Source organism: Labrus bergylta, chromosome 6 (genome assembly GCF_963930695.1).
Source record: "Labrus bergylta chromosome 6, fLabBer1.1, whole genome shotgun sequence".
In the NCBI taxonomy this organism is placed as follows: domain Eukaryota; kingdom Metazoa; phylum Chordata; class Actinopteri; order Labriformes; family Labridae; genus Labrus; species Labrus bergylta.
This window is the reverse complement of record NC_089200.1, coordinates 5974349-5992063: the sequence shown is the minus strand read 5'-3', so window position 1 is coordinate 5992063 and position 17715 is coordinate 5974349. Positions and strand designations below refer to the sequence as shown.

Genomic DNA, 17715 nt, shown 5'->3' with positions numbered 1-17715 from the left:
TTTCTGTGCTCTTCTAGAGCTCTCTCTGTCACAAATCCAGCTTTGATTTTTGTTACATCAACATGGTTCTTTGCATTTTCATCCTCAACCTGTAAGCGTTTCAGTGTGTTGGTAGCACTCTGCATGGCACTTGGCTTTATGAATTTCTCGAGTAATCCTCTCAGCAGACTGGCAAGGTCCTCATTCATGAATGGGAGCATGGGTAAGTCAGACTGGTATAACTTGAGGAATGGAGTGATTTCCCTTGTCACCATGAGAAAAAAGTTGAGTTTTGCCGGGAAGAGGTCCTCTCCAACAAGACTTGGTGGATGGCTCTGCTACAGTTCCCTTTTTTGCAGCACTTATGTATGTATTCAGGAAGGGCAAGATCTGTAGTGCACGCTCCGCCACCTCAACATTTTCTAGCCACTGATGACTCCAGAAATTCAGGGGGAAAGATGAGGAACCAGTTACCTCTGTATAGTCCTCCCTGTGTGCTGGGACATCCTTAAATGGGCCTCGTCTTAACCAATTTTTATATTTATCATTTTCAAGCCAGTTGGCATTGAAACGGCAACCTGGCATGGTAGTATCGAGAGCGATAGGTCCATGTGAGCGGGTCCACGTGGTTCTGGATAATTCCTGAAGCGATCGCCAGGTGAGGCGTGTGCGCAAGGAAAGAAAGCACGGGGAGCAACACTCACACGAGACGACGGAGAAAAAAACATTACGACTTCATTTTTTTTTTAATTTACAGAATACAATTTTTTTTAATTTGTTAAATTACAACGCTGGTCAATATAGAGTAAATCCAGCATGTGTTCAAATTTCAAGCACATTTCAAAGCTTGAAAACACTATATTTAAAATCAAACATTTTCCAGACTTTCAAAGCTCTGCACGAACCCTGTTTATAAAATATTTACAAACCATGAACAAATATCTGGTCCATGTGTCTCTGTAATGTTTATAGATGTTTTATAAACCATCTCTTAAAGGTTTATAAATCATTTGGTCATCATTAACAAACACTTTATAAAGTGTATGAAATGTGTGCATCAATAAACTGTTAACATAACATAAATTATAGCATTACAAATCATTAGCAAACATTAACTATAATTTCATTGTTAACAGTAAATAACTATTAACTAATGGTTAATTAACTATTTACCCTTTATAGATGATGGTTATTATAACGTGTTACCGTTTTTTCTAAAGATCTAAATTGAATATCCAACATTGAAAAGTTAAGTTTCCACATTTTCTTCTGTAACTTGTCCCTCAAAGTAAACGGAGACAGTGTGACAGTCAAAGAGTCGTGTTATAAATTAAAGTCTTTATTTATAGGCAGAACAAAGTGGTGAATTCATTGTCTATACACATCCGCTCTCTCTCTACATATGTACACTTTATGAACATGAATTGTTTACAACTTAACGTGCAGATCCATTAAAGCTCTGTGGCAGGACTTTGTGTCACACAGACCAGTGAACAACCTTACAAGGAGATGTAAAAACGTCATGCCACGTTTTGTCAGAAACCGTTAAACCACCAGTTATGAGGCTTTGAATAATAAAGAGCCATCTGTTAAAAGGCATCTCAAGGAGTTTGAGAATACTTTAAATTGAGAATTCACGTAGGAGGAACTTCTGCTCATTATTTTCCAAGACTTCCTGAATTATGAAATAAGCACGTATATGTTCACATGTTCTCAGAAATGTAAAGTCAGTGAATTTATTGAGCTAAACAAATATTCTCCTGAGTTCTCTGGCCACTTATTGTTGTAGGGCCTCTTTACATTATAAAAAAAAACAATAATAGACATTTTGATTGTGAGCTGATCAGCATGAATCCACTTAGTTAGGCTGCAGTTTTCCGAAACACTTTCTTTAATGATGTTCAACTCAGTCAGCTGAGGATGATGATGTCCCAGTCTCTCTCTCTCTCTCTCTCTCTCTCTCTTTAGAATCTACATTCAGGGTCGTCCTCTTCATTTCTTGATCTGCCCCGAGCCTTCTTTCCATCCCTCCTTCACTTCATTCACAAAAGTCTCCTTGACCTTCTTGAAGCGGCTGCTCATGTCTCCCATGTCTCCTGGGACCCTGCTGGCCTCCTGCTTCACCTGCTGCAGAGTCCTGGAGCGCAGGGCCCGCTGCGACGCGTCCCTGCCGGCTATCTGAGCCTTGGTGATGGCGTACGCTGTGATCTGAGCCGCCCTGCGGATCGGACGAGACTCCGCCAACTTCTCTATGACCTGGGGGTTGTTGATGAGGTTGAATAAAAACCGGAAAATCATCTTTGAAGAGTTGTTGTTCCTGCGGTCCTTTCTCCACACGGATACCTTAGCTTTAGCAGCCTCTTTCAAATCTCGGGTTTCAGCCCTAAAATGACACAAACGTTTAACGTGAGTTAGCTGAAAGTGTCAAATAAAGTCAGAACTTTACGAATGCTGATGCTGTGGAGTAAGTTTACAACAATACGTGAAGTATTTGACTTACTTCAGCTGAGCCAGGTCACCGCTGGGTTACAGTGGGTGACGTAACAACAGGCTGAGGAGAGGGGCTGAAGTTGGTTTCTCATTCGATGGTTAAAAAGGAAGTTAGTTTCTCATTCGACGGTTAAAGGAAGTCTCTCTGTTGCTCTTTGTTTACACACATCGGTCTGGATGGAAAACATTTTTATTTTTTATTTTTTTAAAGCAAAATAGGCAAAAAACTTTCCATATTTATGAGCTGTTGGTGGTTTAAAAGTAATATAAATGCATTATATTTTAATAATTTATGTGATTTGTGGACAAGATCTTTTTTTGTTCCTAAGGAAACTATCTCTAAAAAAAAAGTATAGTGGGGAACAATATATACTGTTAATCAATTTTTGGGGGCTCAATCTCTGGTTCTACAGGGCTTTCATATAATATACACCTGGTCTAATGGAGGGGGAAAATAAAGATAAAGAAAACTTTGCCTTTCTGTGAATAAATGACAGAAATGCATGTTTCTTTACTAATGGTCAATTTACTCTCTGTTTCTTTCTGATGGACTTTTCACACATATGGTCGCACCATTTTAAACAAGGTTACTTTATTAAATAATGACGAGGTTCACATGTAAGCTATAAAAAAAGAATACTTAAAGTTTAAAAACGGCTTTAATAGTTACAAATACATTAGAGTCGGCTTTATTTTATTGGTTAGATGCCTCTCTGTGAAGGTGGATCAAATATGTATGGGTTGTTTAAAGTCATATAAATGCATTATATTTTATTAATATATGTGATTTGTGGAAAATATATATTTTTTGTTCGTAAGGAAACTATCTCTAAAAAAAAGTAAAGTGGGGTACAATATATATATTTATATTTCTGAATGTTTGATAGCCAAATAACATGTAATGCTGTGTAGCTATTTTGAGAAAGACATTCAAAGAAACTTCCCTTTCTGTATTTAACCTCATAGAGGAAGACTTAAAGTTCTTGACAAAGATGAAAGATGAAATTAGATATTCAATACTGTATTGGAGACTACACTTTTCTGATTGATTACATTGAACAGTTACTATATTGATATGGGCTACATGTTTTTGTTTGCTTTACCAAAACAAACTAAGACTAAGCTGTCAGAAAATCTATGTAAGAAGTAATTTCATTAAAATGTTTTTGTCAAACAACCAATTCCGAGGTTGATGATTTATAGTTTACAAGATGAATCAAATCTTTAGACAGATTTTAAAACTTTGGTAAGACTCTTACAGTGATTAGTACTTCACAAATTCAATTTTCTTTACGTTAACCATTGAAACCAGGTAAGAACATTACCCTTTAAATGTAATAATAATAATAATAATAATAATAATACATTGGTTTTATATGGCGCTTTTCTGAAAACTCAAAGAGGCTTTAACAAAAACAATGTACACTGAACCTATACAGACTAAATAAGTAAATAAATAAATAATCAATACAGAGGACAATAATATAAAAAAATGTCGAAGGGGGAGGCAGGGATACCTTTAAAAAAAAAAAAAAAAAAAAAAAACAAGGCACAAATAACTCCTATACCCACAGAGTCATTCTAACGAAAGTGAAGCTGACTTCAGTGTTGTCGCGGACAGTTTCCGGACATCTTTCATTGTAACACAAGCCGGTAAACTAGACCCGGGTCACATACAGTCTATGGTCACGTCACACGTACATCCGCTTTCAATCACATATATTTCCCAGTTCATTCCCCTCATTCAGCCTCCGAGTTTGCACATCAGCTCTGAGCCTCATTTCTTCACTCTCAGAATCACTCTCAGCGTCCGGAACCTTCAGGCGGGCTGCAGGCTGCAAGACATGCGGGTTCTAGTGATCCTCGTTGTGACGGTGCTCTCTCTGAGCTCGGTGACCGGGAGCGGAGCCGAGAAGAAGAAGCTGCAGATCGGCATCAAGAAGCGAGTGGACAACTGTCCCATCAAGTCCCGCAAAGGAGACGTGCTGAACATGCACTACACGGGCAAGCTGGAGGACGGCGCCGAGTTCGACAGCAGCGTCTCCCGGGACAGGCCCTTCACCTTCACGCTGGGCACCGGCCAGGTGATCAAAGGCTGGGACCAGGGCCTGCTGGGCATGTGCGAGGGCGAGAAGAGGAAGCTGGTCATCCCCGCCGAGCTGGGCTACGGAGACCGGGGAGCTCCGCCGAAAATCCCCGGAGGAGCGACGCTCATCTTCGAGGTGGAGCTGCTCAGCATCGAGAGGAGATCCGAGCTCTGATGGAGGAGAGGAGAGGAGAGGAGAGGAGAGGAAAGGAGGAGAGGAGGGATAACTTTCAAAAACGTCAGTAATTTAGAGATGTGTGTCAAATGTGGTTTCACATGCACTTTGTAACGCGTTCATTTCATCCTGCAGGGAAAAGAAAAATGGCGAATTGTTTGTTCTGTGGGGCAGATTGGTCACATGAGGTCTTGAGATCAGTTTAAAGAAAAAAGCAGAACATAACCATGTGCTTTGGAACACAACATTTATATGCTTATCTCTACAACAATAACAACAACGTGTTTCATGTCGATGCTTTAAAATAAATGTGAACAAACACAGACATGGATATTATTTATATCTACAGAGACTCTGATTGTGAAACTGTTTAAATTAAAATAAAATAAAAACAGTTTGGCCAATTGCCGATTCTGATTTTTGCATTACTTCACACTGTAATGATTTTGTATCTGTTCCTGAAATTAGATATCAGATCTGAAGGGTTAAATCCAATGTGTAGCCTTAGGTTTGATAGTTGTACATTTTTTTTTTTTTTTATTTATTTAAATGTTTTAATTATTTCTAGTAGGTCTTGAAAAGGGGTTTCTGTTTGTGCTCTGAGGACAAGTGTTGTGATATAATGTAGAAATCTGCATGTGTGGGATCAACTCCGGTTCAAGGGGGGATAAAGGGAAGAACAAAAATAGCAGCTGATATAAATCAGTGTTCTGTATTTGTCTTTCAGGTTCCAGGAGCTGCAGCAGCATCGGGTGGAGAGAATCTGTACTTAGATGACGACTACAAGACACATTATGGAGGAGACCGTCAGCAGACCCACAGTCGTCCCTTACTGGCTTTTATGCTCTGATTTATTGCACTGATGTAATTATATTGTACAATAATGGACTGTAAGTGTTTGCTAAACATGAGTAGAACTGACAGTGAGCAGATAAGAACAGGATCTCGCCGTGGGCTGATTTATAAAGTCATTACAACTTCATCTCATGTTTGCTCTAAATTTCTTTGAATTTTTTTTTTTTTTTTAAGCCAGTCTTTTCATTCCTCTACTTCGTACTGAAGTATTATCAGGTTGTTTAAGAAATCAAACTTAAGACCGCAGGACAGCTGAAAACACACGTTTTCGTTTACTGTAACTATTTGATTTATTATAATAAAATGTTGACCTTACTGGAAAGTTTTCAGTCTAGAGTGGTTTTGTTGGATCAATAAGCCCCTCTGGGGAAAGCAAAAATAAATAAAGAGTTCATTGTGTCTTTACATTAGGTTTAATCTCTTTGTTATATATGTACGGTGCATGTTGATGTGTAGTTGGAATTATAAACCACATGCGTAACTTGATGTAACTTCAAGTACTATGCAGGTTGTCTTTGATACTTGATGGATGCACTGAACACTTTTCATATTGCACCATATATATCAACTTCAACATGTTCCTTCATATATATATATATATTTGAGCTTTTAGAGGAGAAACTGTTAAACCATTGAGAAAGTAAAAAAGACAATTATTTGGAAAATATATTTCAAAAAAATAGGTGAATATCTAAAAATATGAATAAAATGTCAAAGTATTTATTCAGTGTTAAAATTAGTAATTGGAAAACCTGAAATCAAAATATTTGCAATATTTCACCTGTTATCATCAATTAAATAATATCAGACAAAGATTAATAATTGTATCTGAATATCCATTTAATATATTATATATCTGGTATCATGAAAAGATAAGATGATCCTTTGTTTATCCCACAATGAGGAAATGTACATTGTTACAGCAGCAGAGAGCAAAGATTTCAAACAAAAAGTGAACACTACAATTTAAATTAAAAAAAAGAAAAATTAAGAATGTACAAAAAAATAGATTTAAAAAAAAAATTGTGCACACAGTAAAGAAATAGATATAATATAGTAACATGCAAAAATGAAAGAGTCAAAGGGTAAAATGACGCGTCCCCTCAGCAGGCTGTCTATCCTTTAATAACAGCAGCCAATCATATGTCACCACATCGTTTTATAAGCAACAGGCTTGATCTAAATAATGCCTTTAACACAAGGGGGCGCCATCAAGCTGTGTGTTACTCGATCCACCCGGAGTTCTTTTTAAGACGGACACAAAAACCGGAAACGGCTTCATTGTGTTTCCGCTATGCTAGAAGTTGAATAGCTGCTGGCGGCGTATCCACAAATCCTCAACAATGGCTGTGAAATTAAACGCTTTGACCAGCGATTCTTACATCGATGTTAGTCAATACAGAGACCAACACTTTAAGGTGAGGCGGAGGAACTTTTATATTACATTAAGACTTCACGGCTGCTATGGAAACCGAGGTGTTGAATTGTTACGTTAACGTTACCGATAACAGAGTGGGCAGCTCGGGTCAAAGGTTAAACATGGTTAATTTGTTAAATTGATTATATTACTTTACAAGTTTTTGAATTGATGAAACATTTCTTGTAACTTTCTGGAGGGTAATGAGGACATAAATAAACATGATCTGTAGCTGATGATGATCAATATAGTTAAATATAAGATAAAGGATTAACTTATCCTGAGTTAAATATAAGATAAAGGATTAATTTATCTGAGTTAAATATAAGATAAAGGATTAACTTATCCTGAGTTAAATATAAGATAAAGGATTAACTTATCTGAGTTAAATATAAGATAAAGGATTAACTTATCTGAGTTAAATATAAGATAAAGGATTAACTTATCTTATCTGAGTTAAATATAAGATAAAGGATTAACTTATCTGAGTTAAATATAAGATAAAGGATTAACTTATCTGAGTTAAATATAAGATAAAGGATTAACTTATCCTGAGTTAAATATAAGATAAAGGATTAACTTATCTGAGTTAAATATAAGATAAAGGATTAACTTATCTGAGTTAAATATAAGATAAAGGATTAACTTATCTTATCTGAGTTAAATATAAGATAAAGGATTAACTTATCTGAGTTAAATATAAGATAAAGGATTAACTTATCTGAGTTAAATATAAGATAAAGGATTAACTTATCTGAGTTAAATATAAGATAAAGGATTAACTTATCTGAGTTAAATATAAGATAAAGGATTAACTTATCCTGAGTTAAATATAAGATAAAGGATTAACTTATCTGAGTTAAATATAAGATAAAGGATTAACTTATCTTATCTGAGTTAAATATAAGATAAAGGATTAACTTATCTGAGTTAAATATAAGATAAAGGATTAACTTATCCTGAGTTAAATATAAGATAAAGGATTAACTTATCTGAGTTAAATATAAGATAAAGGATTAATTTATCTTATCTGAGTTAAATATAAGATAAAGGATTAACTTATCTGAGTTAAATATAAGATAAAGGATTAACTTATCTTATCTGAGTTAAATATAAGATAAAGGATTAATTTATCTGAGTTAAATATAAGATAAAGGATTAACTTATCTGAGTTAAATATAAGATAAAGGATTAACTTATCCTGAGTTAAATATAAGATAAAGGATTAACTTATCTGAGTTAAATATAAGATAAAGGATTAACTTATCTTATCTGAGTTAAATATAAGATAAAGGATTAACTTATCTGAGTTAAATATAAGATAAAGGATTAATTTATCTGAGTTAAATATAAGATAAAGGATTAACTTATCCTGAGTTAAATATAAGATAAAGGATTAACTTATCTGAGTTAAATATAAGATAAAGGATTAACTTATCTTATCTGAGTTAAATATAAGATAAAGGATTAACTTATCTGAGTTAAATATAAGATAAAGGATTAACTTATCTTATCTGAGTTAAATATAAGATAAAGGATTAATTTATCTGAGTTAAATATAAGATAAAGGATTAATTTATCTGAGTTAAATATAAGATAAAGGATTAATTTATCTGAGTTAAATATAAGATAAAGGATTAACTTATCTTATCTGAGTTAAATATAAGATAAAGGATTATTTTATCTTATCTGAGTTAAATATAAGATAAAGGATTATCTTATCTTATCTGAGTTAAATATAAGATAAAGGATTATCTTATTTTATCTGAGTTACGACTTTCTTCTCGTAAATTTAGGACTTTATTCTCGTAAATTTATGACTTTATTCTCGTAAATTTAGGACTTTATTCTCGTAAATTTAGGACTTTAATCTCGTAAATTCAGGACTTTATTCTCGTAAATTTAGGACTTTAATCTCGTAAATTTAGGACTTTAATCTCGTAAATTTAGGACTTTATTCTCGTAAATTTACGACTTTAATCTCGTAAATTTAGGACTTTAATCTCGTAAAATTAGGACTTTATTCTCGTAAATTTATGACTTTATTCTCGTAAATTTAGGACTTTATTCTCGTAAATTTAGGACTTTAATCTCGTAAATTTAGGACTTTAATCTCGTAAATTTAGGACTTTATTCTCGTAAATTTACGACTTTAATCTCGTAAATTTATGACTTTAATCTCGTAAAATTAGGACTTTCTTCTCGTAAATTTATGACTTTATTCTCGTAAATTTACGACTTTAATCTTGTAAATTAGAATAATATCGAAATTAATTTAAAAAAAAAAAGGTAGGTAATGCCCTAATCCTCCGTCGTAAAATCTTACCCGGATACAGCAATGCTATTTATTGATTGGCTGTTGGGTAGCTATATTTCTTTTTTTTTGATTAGCTGGTGCGTGGCAAGCTCCTTTTGAACTCTGTGGGAAACCCCCTTGATTCCTATCTGTTCCATAGTTAAAAAATATAGCAGCTCAACTTGGTGGGCGTTATCCTAGTAATTTATCTGAGAAATACAAGGTGTGGCGTGTGAGCGTGAACAGGTTGAAATGTGTGAGACTTGAGAGCATTGGTCTGGACTGATGATGACAGTCCTGGATGGTACTAGGGCTGCGGGTTTTCTTATGTCTGCTCCTATTTCTTTCTCACATATTGTGTTTGCTGTAATGCTATATACAGTGTAAGTGGTAACATTCAACAATATGGACATGTCATAGATAGATAGATAAACTTTATTGATCCCAAACTTGGACATTGTTGTGTTACAGCAGCAGATTATTTAGGAAACAGAAGGAAATATTGCTTAGTAAATAAACCCTACAAATGTTAAGATGAAAAAAAAATGCATATACATCAAAAATTTAACTTGAAACATGAATCTGTGTTGACATTGGGTCATATATGTAGAAATGTGAAATACATTTTGAAGTTGGTGCCTTCTTGGCTGAGAAAAGGCAGAAAGTGTCTTTTTGGCTCATGTTGATGAAAGACACCAAATCCCAGAATGCACAGCTCCGCAGGCCACTCCCACTAAGGTCCTGTAGTTTAGAATCAGAATCAGAAATACTTTATTAATCCCAGATTGTTACAATTTCTCAAAAATATACAGTATAGCAGTAGAAATATAGTAATTAAAACATTTACAGACATATTACCTTCAAGGCCGTTTCCTCAACTGATTCTGAGATTTCTTCCAGAATTGATCTTGGAAATTCCTGGCAGAAAACAGACTCTATGTCTGTGTCCATAGACAAACAGTGAGAGCACCGACACTACCAGTCCGCTCCAGCTCGAGCCGGCCCCAATTAAGTTAAAGTAAAAAGCTGAAACTTAAATTGTCAACTAGAGTGTGTGAGAAAATAAACATCTTAAAGTGCAAATACAGTGTCAGTGTGCAGAAAGAGATGTTAAAAGAAAATGCTATGAACATATGAATGTGAACAGATGTTATAATGAAATGAATGTGCAAAGATGAAATATGAGTGGCATGAAATAGCTAATCTGGTTACTGTTAAGAGCTCTAACTTTCAGAAGTCTTCCTGAGAGTGGTGCTCATTCATCATGTTTTTATTTGTCTTGTGTTTTCAGGGTAATCGCTATGACCAGGAGAAGCTGCTGAAGCAGAGTAACACTTTATATGTCGGGAATCTCTCCTTCTACACCACTGAGGAGCAGGTGAGATACACTGGGCTATTGGTTAAGAGTATTCACCAACTTCTTTGCACGTGGTCATGTTGTCATCATGTGACAGGATGTAAAAAAAATAAATCTAACTTGTGGTTACAGATTTGTCTATCACATCTTTTTATGTCTTGCTACATTATTTTTGTGCTCTGATAACTGTGTTCCTCAAGTTGTGAGTCGTAATGTGAATTAGAAAGTGGTATGCTATGTAAACTATATTTAAAACACGACATTAAAATGATAATTTTTTTAAATATGAATATTATTTAAAAAAGATTAAAAGCATTTCAGGGTTAAACATGTTTGTCTGAAATCCTTTAAAAGTATATTTTATAATCTCACAAGATTGTTGTGCTCTTCTTTTTTTTTTTTTTTGTAACTGATGAAAAGGTGCACGAGCTGTTTTCCAAAAGTGGAGACGTGAAGCGCATCATCATTGGTCTGGACAAAGTCAAGAAGACGGCCTGTGGATTCTGCTTTGTAGAGTATCCTTTTGAACAATGACGGCTCATTTAGTCACGACTTAATGGTTTTACTACAGTAGTCTGGAGTGTGCACGTTTAGGAGCCTGTAACGTACCTTAACACCTGGCTGTATCAGATACTACACACGCATCGGTGCAGAGAATGCCATGCGCTTTATTAACGGCACACGGCTGGATGACCGCATCATCAGGACTGACTGGGACGCCGGCTTCAAAGAGGGGCGGCAGTACGGCCGCGGCAAGTCTGGAGGACAGGTAAGGATTGTTACGTTTGTTTGTGTTGAGTTGGTAATAATCATCTCGTAGCTGCTAACAGGGTTAGATGTTAAAATGTTTATCTTTATAGTTATTAGAGATAACTGTAGGAAACTAATAGAAGGGCATGTTTGTAATAAAAGTAAACATTAATGAACTGAATTTATTTAGACTGATTCACTAAATCAATTCAAAGTCTGCAGCTTCAGGCTGCACAGATTTGTAAAGTAATGAAGACGTCTATCGGCTGAAGTTTGAGAAGTTTCTATTCCACCTCAGTATCCATGACGATGTTTGTTTGCGTTGACAAAACTGTCTCATTCTGAAAGGACAGCAGTGTGCTCTCTTAACTGACTGTGTGTATTTGCTGAGATGAGCTTGTACTTCACAGTACAGGTTTGAGTGAGCCTCCAGCTTATTACAATTAGATACTGAGCTTACAGTCTAGACCTGCTCTTTTTTAAGTCCTGAGATAACTTTTGTTGTGATTCAGATCCATGTAAATAAAATGAATACATTGATTGATTGATACAGTTGTGCTTCTAGGGAAAAGAGTGACAGTTTAACGATAGCCTGATAGTGTGTCTTAGTTACAGTTGCTGTGACATCATCTGGATCCTGACATATAAATTATAACCCAGTATATAAAATAAATGGTGCTTACATCCGTATAATCAAGACTCTTCCAGTTCTATACATACATGCTGCTTAATGTCAGCCACAGCTCAGTGTTTCTACTCTGATTCCAGGTGTATGTGAGTATCCATGGTTACAGGGACTCTCCCTCTCTTAAAGTCACTTTATGTATTATTTTAATGTTTTTTTGGAATCTGGCCTGAAATCTTGCTTTAATAGTAAATGGGCTTAATGCAGAAATGATCTCTTTGAGAAACTAATGCTAAATAAAGATTGTATTAAAATTAACAAGCAAATTTTCATCTAAAAATGCTTGAACACACTTTAAAAAATCCAAATTCGCTTGAGGAACTACAGCCTACACACACATGGTGTTCCCACTAGAGTAGTTATATAGAGGGTTCTAACGTTCTCTCTTCCAGCTGTTTGCTTGTTGACTGTAAACATCTGTTTGGATGGGGGTGTGACTGTGATGTAATCTTTAAGTTTGTTCTTCACATTAAAAAAAGTTTTGTGTTTTGTGCATCGCAGGTATTTTGGAGAAGCGATGTAAAACACAGCGTAGTATGGCATTTGAAAAATGAGATAAAGTGGAATGACTGTGAGAAAGATCAATACTTTATATGATGACATTTTAATACACCAGTATGATATTTAGAAAGTGATATCACTTGAAAAATAAATTATGCATGATTAAGCGTGACCTTTGAAGAGACAGCATTACTACTGCATGGCATTTTGAAAAATGAAAGTGTATATTATGCTGTTAGCAAATAGAATATGCATAATAATGTACAATCTTGCTGTAGTGTACACAAGGAGCCTTCTGGGAGAGTGTAAATAAATAAAGTTAATATTTGAAGAAGAATCTTATTGTGGCGGAGAGCACAGACATGTTTTCTTTGTATAAATGCCCTCCAGTCTTTAACTTCAGCATAAGAATCTTTCACTAAAATAATGTAAGATGTGTATTTACCTGCGCCCTCTGGCTGTGTTTTTATTTCCTGTGTAGGTGAGAGACGAGTACAGGCAGGACTACGACCCGGCCAGAGGCGGCTACGGGAAGCTGGCTAGCCAGCATCGACCCACAGAGGCGCGCAATAGTTTTTAAAAGGAACCCCCACCTTCAGTCCTGGATACATTCTCCAACAATGCCACAACAGCTTCAACAGATTGTTTCCTCAATGTGAACGCCAAACACTCAACAGCAGCCAGAACAAGAGGGCTACTTACTCCACCGTCTCTGACTCGTCGTTCCTGCATCCAGTCTACTTTGATCACATGCCGAACCTCAAAGTTAGCGTGTGATATGAGGGGATGTTTTCATTGTTCTGTACATTTCCCTACAGACTGGAAAGGATCTGATATCATGTAGGGACCGGGTCACTGATGCATCAAATAACATGACTAAATGAACTTGACGAGTCTCCATGTTCCGTCATATTGGCATTCTGTTCTAAAAACAAACATTTGGAATTTGGTTTTCATCTTCTTTACTATTGTGAATACTTTTTTTAAATAAAGAATTGTTTGACATCTTTGGGAAAGCTTTTATTTTCTCTTATCCTGCTCTATACTCCATCGGTCTGAGCTGATTTAAAAAATACATTTCATTCAAATACATATTTATTTATCTTGTCTTAACTGTGTTACACCAGTAACTGAAGCAAAATCCTTAACAGTAATATTATGAACTTTTAACATACTACTGGCCATTTACTAATCTACTGTAGTAGATAAAGAGCAGTGTTATGTTTAGTTAAAATATTTTAAAAGTAAAAATGTATTTTAAAAGAATATAATTAAAAGGTATAATGTGAATGAGAATAACTCCAGATCACTCCAGGGTCGTGTTGAGAGTTCTTGAGGCGGTGTACAGACGACAGCGATGAGTACGTAATTAATATAATATTTATGATTCTACCAATAATTCAAACATGAGTAAAGAAAAGTTCACTGATACGTTTGATATTTGTGCTTTTCTGATCTCCTTAGGGATACGTCGACTCTGGTTCACTGGTTATTCAATAACAGTGTGTTTGTTGTTGCATGCTAGACAATTAGCATTTAGCTTTGTTTTCTTTTAACAGTTTGAAGCTGCTGGAAGTGACGCCGATAACAGCTTGAAATAGTGAACCAAAAAACAACTTGGACTTTCTGCTAAGCTAAAAGACGATTAGCTTTAGCATCATAGTTGAGAGGATTGATGCCACTCTAAAATTTGTGTCATTCGGCCACACAGGTATGTTGGCAGGAAGGAATACAAAAGAAACCCCAAAGCACGATAATCTCAGGAAATACAAAACAATAAATGCATCACAAAACATTTAACAAGGTGGTTTAAACTGAGAAGAACCTCCTTTTAAAACAGCGATACAAACTGACCACTTAACCACAGCTGTAACTCGGTAGGTCAAACATTGCATCAATTCAGACCTTTGAGATTTTGTAAAGTTCAGCGTGTGATCGACCTCTTCTGTTCCCTGCAGCTCAGTAATGACCCTGTTCCCCTTAAGGAAGTATGATTATGCTGGTGATGATTTTTGGCTGAGCAGTTGGTCGAGGCTCCGTTCTGCAGACAGTTTCCTCGTTCCCCTTGTTATAAAGAACACGGTATCTTGGCAGTTTCCGAGCAGTCAGCTGGTCTCTTATCTCAAAGTGAGCTGAAGTGAGAAGCCCGGCAGAATACTAAAGCTGCTGAATTGGCTCAGCCTCAGACATATTTTTACATTATATCCCCCTCCGCTAATTCCTGCCATCAGCTACTACACTTTATTCATAATCGCATCCTTTCAAGGAGATTATGAAAATGAACACAAGATGGCAGAAGAGGAGGGGGAGTTCCTTGGTATAATTAGGGGGCAGAGGGAATGTGACAGTTAGCCAGCAGTTGAACACTTTCCATGTCAGCTCAAGCGTCTCACTGTGATTAGAGAGAAAAAAAAAAAAGCTCCTCTGCTTCCTTTTTGAGCCAGCTGGAGCTCCTAGGATCAGAAGTACTAACACAGAAACTGTCAGAGAAAACGTTAACCCGGGGTTTTCATACTTGCACCCAAAGCAGGAATGTTTCTATAACTATCATGGCCTCTCAGTTGGGTTTTGTTGGGTACTTTTGTAGAGCTGTGGTTGCAACCTGGATGGAAGGTACTTTTGCAATTGTCAGGGCATGTGAAAAGAGTAGAAGATATTTTAGAGAAATCATTTATTCAATTCAATTCAAATTGTGCAACTTGGACCTCAGCGGGCACAAAACATGTGACAGAAGCAAGAAACTGAACAAAAGAAATTGTTTAAAAATACTTTTTTTAGGCACACATTCCCGACCCACTGAAATTGGCTTCGCGACCCACTTCTGGGTCCCGACCCACCAGTTGAGAACCACTGATTTAGATTATTAAAAGAGTTTTGCTTTCAGAGACGATATGTGGTGACACAAACGTATGATACTAATCTTTAGATGTATGTTCAAAATATCAAAAACTTGAGTCAGTTGGAACAGTAATAGTGAACCCAGGTATTAATTTATGTTTCATGTTAAAAAAAACATCATACCACACCTTCACACACATATGCAAATGTGTGCGAAGGTGTGGTGTGTGATAATATCATTCAGAGAATTCAAAGAGAGAGGTAACTAGTTCAAACTCAAACGTAGCAGTAATGACGCTGTTGGATCTCTTTCAGAGTGAGGTCCAAAGACGCTCTGAAATATCCCTTCATCCTCACAGGTGCTGAGAGAACAACATTGAGATTGACATTGTGACTTTAAAGCTCCTGTGAGTAGTTTTCAGCTGGTTATGAAACATACAGAAAAGTAATACTGATGTCTCCATTCACAAAAAACAAGACAGTTAACGAGAGGACTGATTATTTATCACATGTTTATTCAAGAAGAGGGGATTAACAGATTTACATTTAAACAGTCATGACGGGTGATACGTCTGACTGTCTGAATAAAAGCAGGATGAGATTTCTCTTCAGAACACACTCACTTACACATTCACAGGAGAAGCAAAGACAAGGAGCGACAAATTCCACACAGAATTAACATACGCATTCTCAGCAAGCGGAAAACCTCTGGTGTTGAAAAAAAAAAAGCCAATGTGGAAGTTAAAAAAACATCATTTCTCATAGTGTCCAGTTAAGGCTGACGGTAAAAGCCCCAGAAGTCACACACACACACACACACCCGTGATAGAATGCCCATTTTATATATATATATATATTATATATATATATATATATTTGGGCTTTTATTTATTTTTCTCAAGCCTTTATTGCAGAGATAAGACAGTAGATAGGATCGTAAATCAGGGAAAGAAAGTGGGGAATGAAGTGCGGGAAAGGAGCCACAGGTTGGACTCGAACCTGGGCCGCTCGCTTGGAGGACAACAGCCTCCATACATGAGGACGCACGCACCAACCACTGCGCCACCAGCGCCCCCTAGAATGCCAATTTTGACAGCAGAAAACACGTTTACAGCCTGGTTCAAAAAACCAAATTGGGTCAGAATAGCTCATGTCTTATTGACACAGTCTGCACAGGGGCAACACTTTTTCAATAACTCATCAGTTTGGATGATAAAGAGGCTTAGAGTTTGACATAATTAGGGGGCATGACTGATCTGGTTTACAGACGGGTGTGTTGGAGCTGTTTGCCAGGAGGCTGCTTTGCTTGTTGTTAGGTTGACTGAAAATTAGATTGAGACACTCATTTCATTTCAAAAGACAAAAAATTAAACAAATTAAAAGTAATATGTTTTTTTATTTTGATTCACTAGTAAATATAAGTTATAGATATTTGAAACAATTAGCTAAAAGTAATGGATACACCTGTTAATAATTTGTCAACAGCGGACTCCGTTGCTTCGTCCGCTACTTCAGTGTCTTCTTTTTTACCTCAGGAGACCCCCCCCCCCCCCCCCCCCATCTGACAGGGATAGTCTCCCACTGTGAGGAGCATATGTGAGCAGCCAGGTCGGGAGAATATCTGGAGCAGTCCTCCTGAAACGATCTAGATATTTTTTCAGGAGTGCGTATGTGAAAACGGCTCATGTTTGACACCCTCACCTCTGTTTCAGGTTCTTTTATAACTCCGCTGGTGGGTCTTCAAGCTGGGAGAGCTGTGGCCTGAACTTCTGAAAGGATTGTAAAAAGGATTTAATTCCGTCCTCGGTACCATAAAAGACCTGCTCATCCATTACAGGCTTTATATGTTCAAATGCTTTGTATTTGCCATTTTGTGTAAGCCCAGTGATCTATTCTTTTTTGTGCTTCTGCAGCAAAAGAGGGGAAGCTCATCAAAGCCCCTGCCGTGCCCCCCCCGGATTAAATGGCACTTGCAGATTCACAATATTAACTGTTATCATTGTCTGGTTCAAAGAGTCAGGCTCAAATGGGGTCAAGTGAGAATGAGAGCGCCGAGGCCAGACCCAGAGTTAACGAGACATTATGCTAATGGGGCGTTTTCTTTGGAAATATGGAGGGAAAAAACCTTGAATACTCTCTCCCTCGTCACCCTCGTCACCCTCGTCACCACCCAGAAAAAGCCATAACTAAGGCAGCCTGTCATTGACTGGTTAGATATGATGCAGTCAGATAATGATCCATCTTTACAATGAAGAACAGCTCTCAGCAGGGTGGAAATACTCCCCA

General features: G+C 36.5%; 3 protein-coding genes across 3 annotated transcripts; 2 read left to right on the top strand and 1 right to left on the bottom strand.

Moving 5' to 3' along the window:
• Positions 1–1297: 1297 nt before the first annotated feature.
• On the bottom strand, positions 1298–2633 carry ncbp2as2 (NCBP2 antisense 2 (head to head)). The gene is made up of 2 exons (XM_020651553.3): positions 2480–2633; positions 1298–2362 (listed from the first exon to the last, which is right to left on the bottom strand). The coding sequence occupies exon 2, from the start codon at positions 2275–2277 to the stop codon at positions 1972–1974; it is 306 nt and encodes a 101-aa protein (XP_020507209.1). The 5' UTR covers positions 2278–2362; positions 2480–2633; the 3' UTR covers positions 1298–1971.
• A 1522-nt stretch (positions 2634–4155) lies between these two features.
• Positions 4156–5907, top strand: fkbp2 (FKBP prolyl isomerase 2). Its single transcript, XM_020651557.3, has 2 exons — positions 4156–4793; positions 5458–5907. The coding sequence occupies exon 1, from the start codon at positions 4314–4316 to the stop codon at positions 4728–4730; it is 417 nt and encodes a 138-aa protein (XP_020507213.2). The 5' UTR covers positions 4156–4313; the 3' UTR covers positions 4731–4793; positions 5458–5907.
• Positions 5908–6847: 940 nt separating this feature from the next.
• ncbp2 (nuclear cap binding protein subunit 2) lies at positions 6848–13596 on the top strand. The gene is made up of 5 exons (XM_020651558.3): positions 6848–7003; positions 10590–10676; positions 11076–11170; positions 11286–11424; positions 13073–13596. Exons 1-5 carry the CDS (start codon positions 6929–6931, stop codon positions 13169–13171), a joined length of 495 nt encoding a protein of 164 aa, XP_020507214.1. The 5' UTR covers positions 6848–6928; the 3' UTR covers positions 13172–13596.
• Positions 13597–17715: the final 4119 nt, after the last annotated feature.

Bases quoted from the DNA above. Each gene is read 5' to 3' on its own strand.
- ncbp2as2 (XM_020651553.3), bottom strand. From the start codon at position 2,277: ATGATTTTCCGGTTTTTATTCAACCTCATCAACAACCCCCAGGTCATA.
- fkbp2 (XM_020651557.3), top strand. From the start codon at position 4,314: ATGCGGGTTCTAGTGATCCTCGTTGTGACGGTGCTCTCTCTGAGCTCG.
- ncbp2 (XM_020651558.3), top strand. From the start codon at position 6,929: ATGGCTGTGAAATTAAACGCTTTGACCAGCGATTCTTACATCGATGTT. The intron at 7,004-10,589 runs GTGAGGCGGAGG...TTGTGTTTTCAG, and splicing joins ACAGAGACCAACACTTTAAG to GGTAATCGCTATGACCAGGA. The intron at 10,677-11,075 runs GTGAGATACACT...ACTGATGAAAAG, and splicing joins TCTACACCACTGAGGAGCAG to GTGCACGAGCTGTTTTCCAA.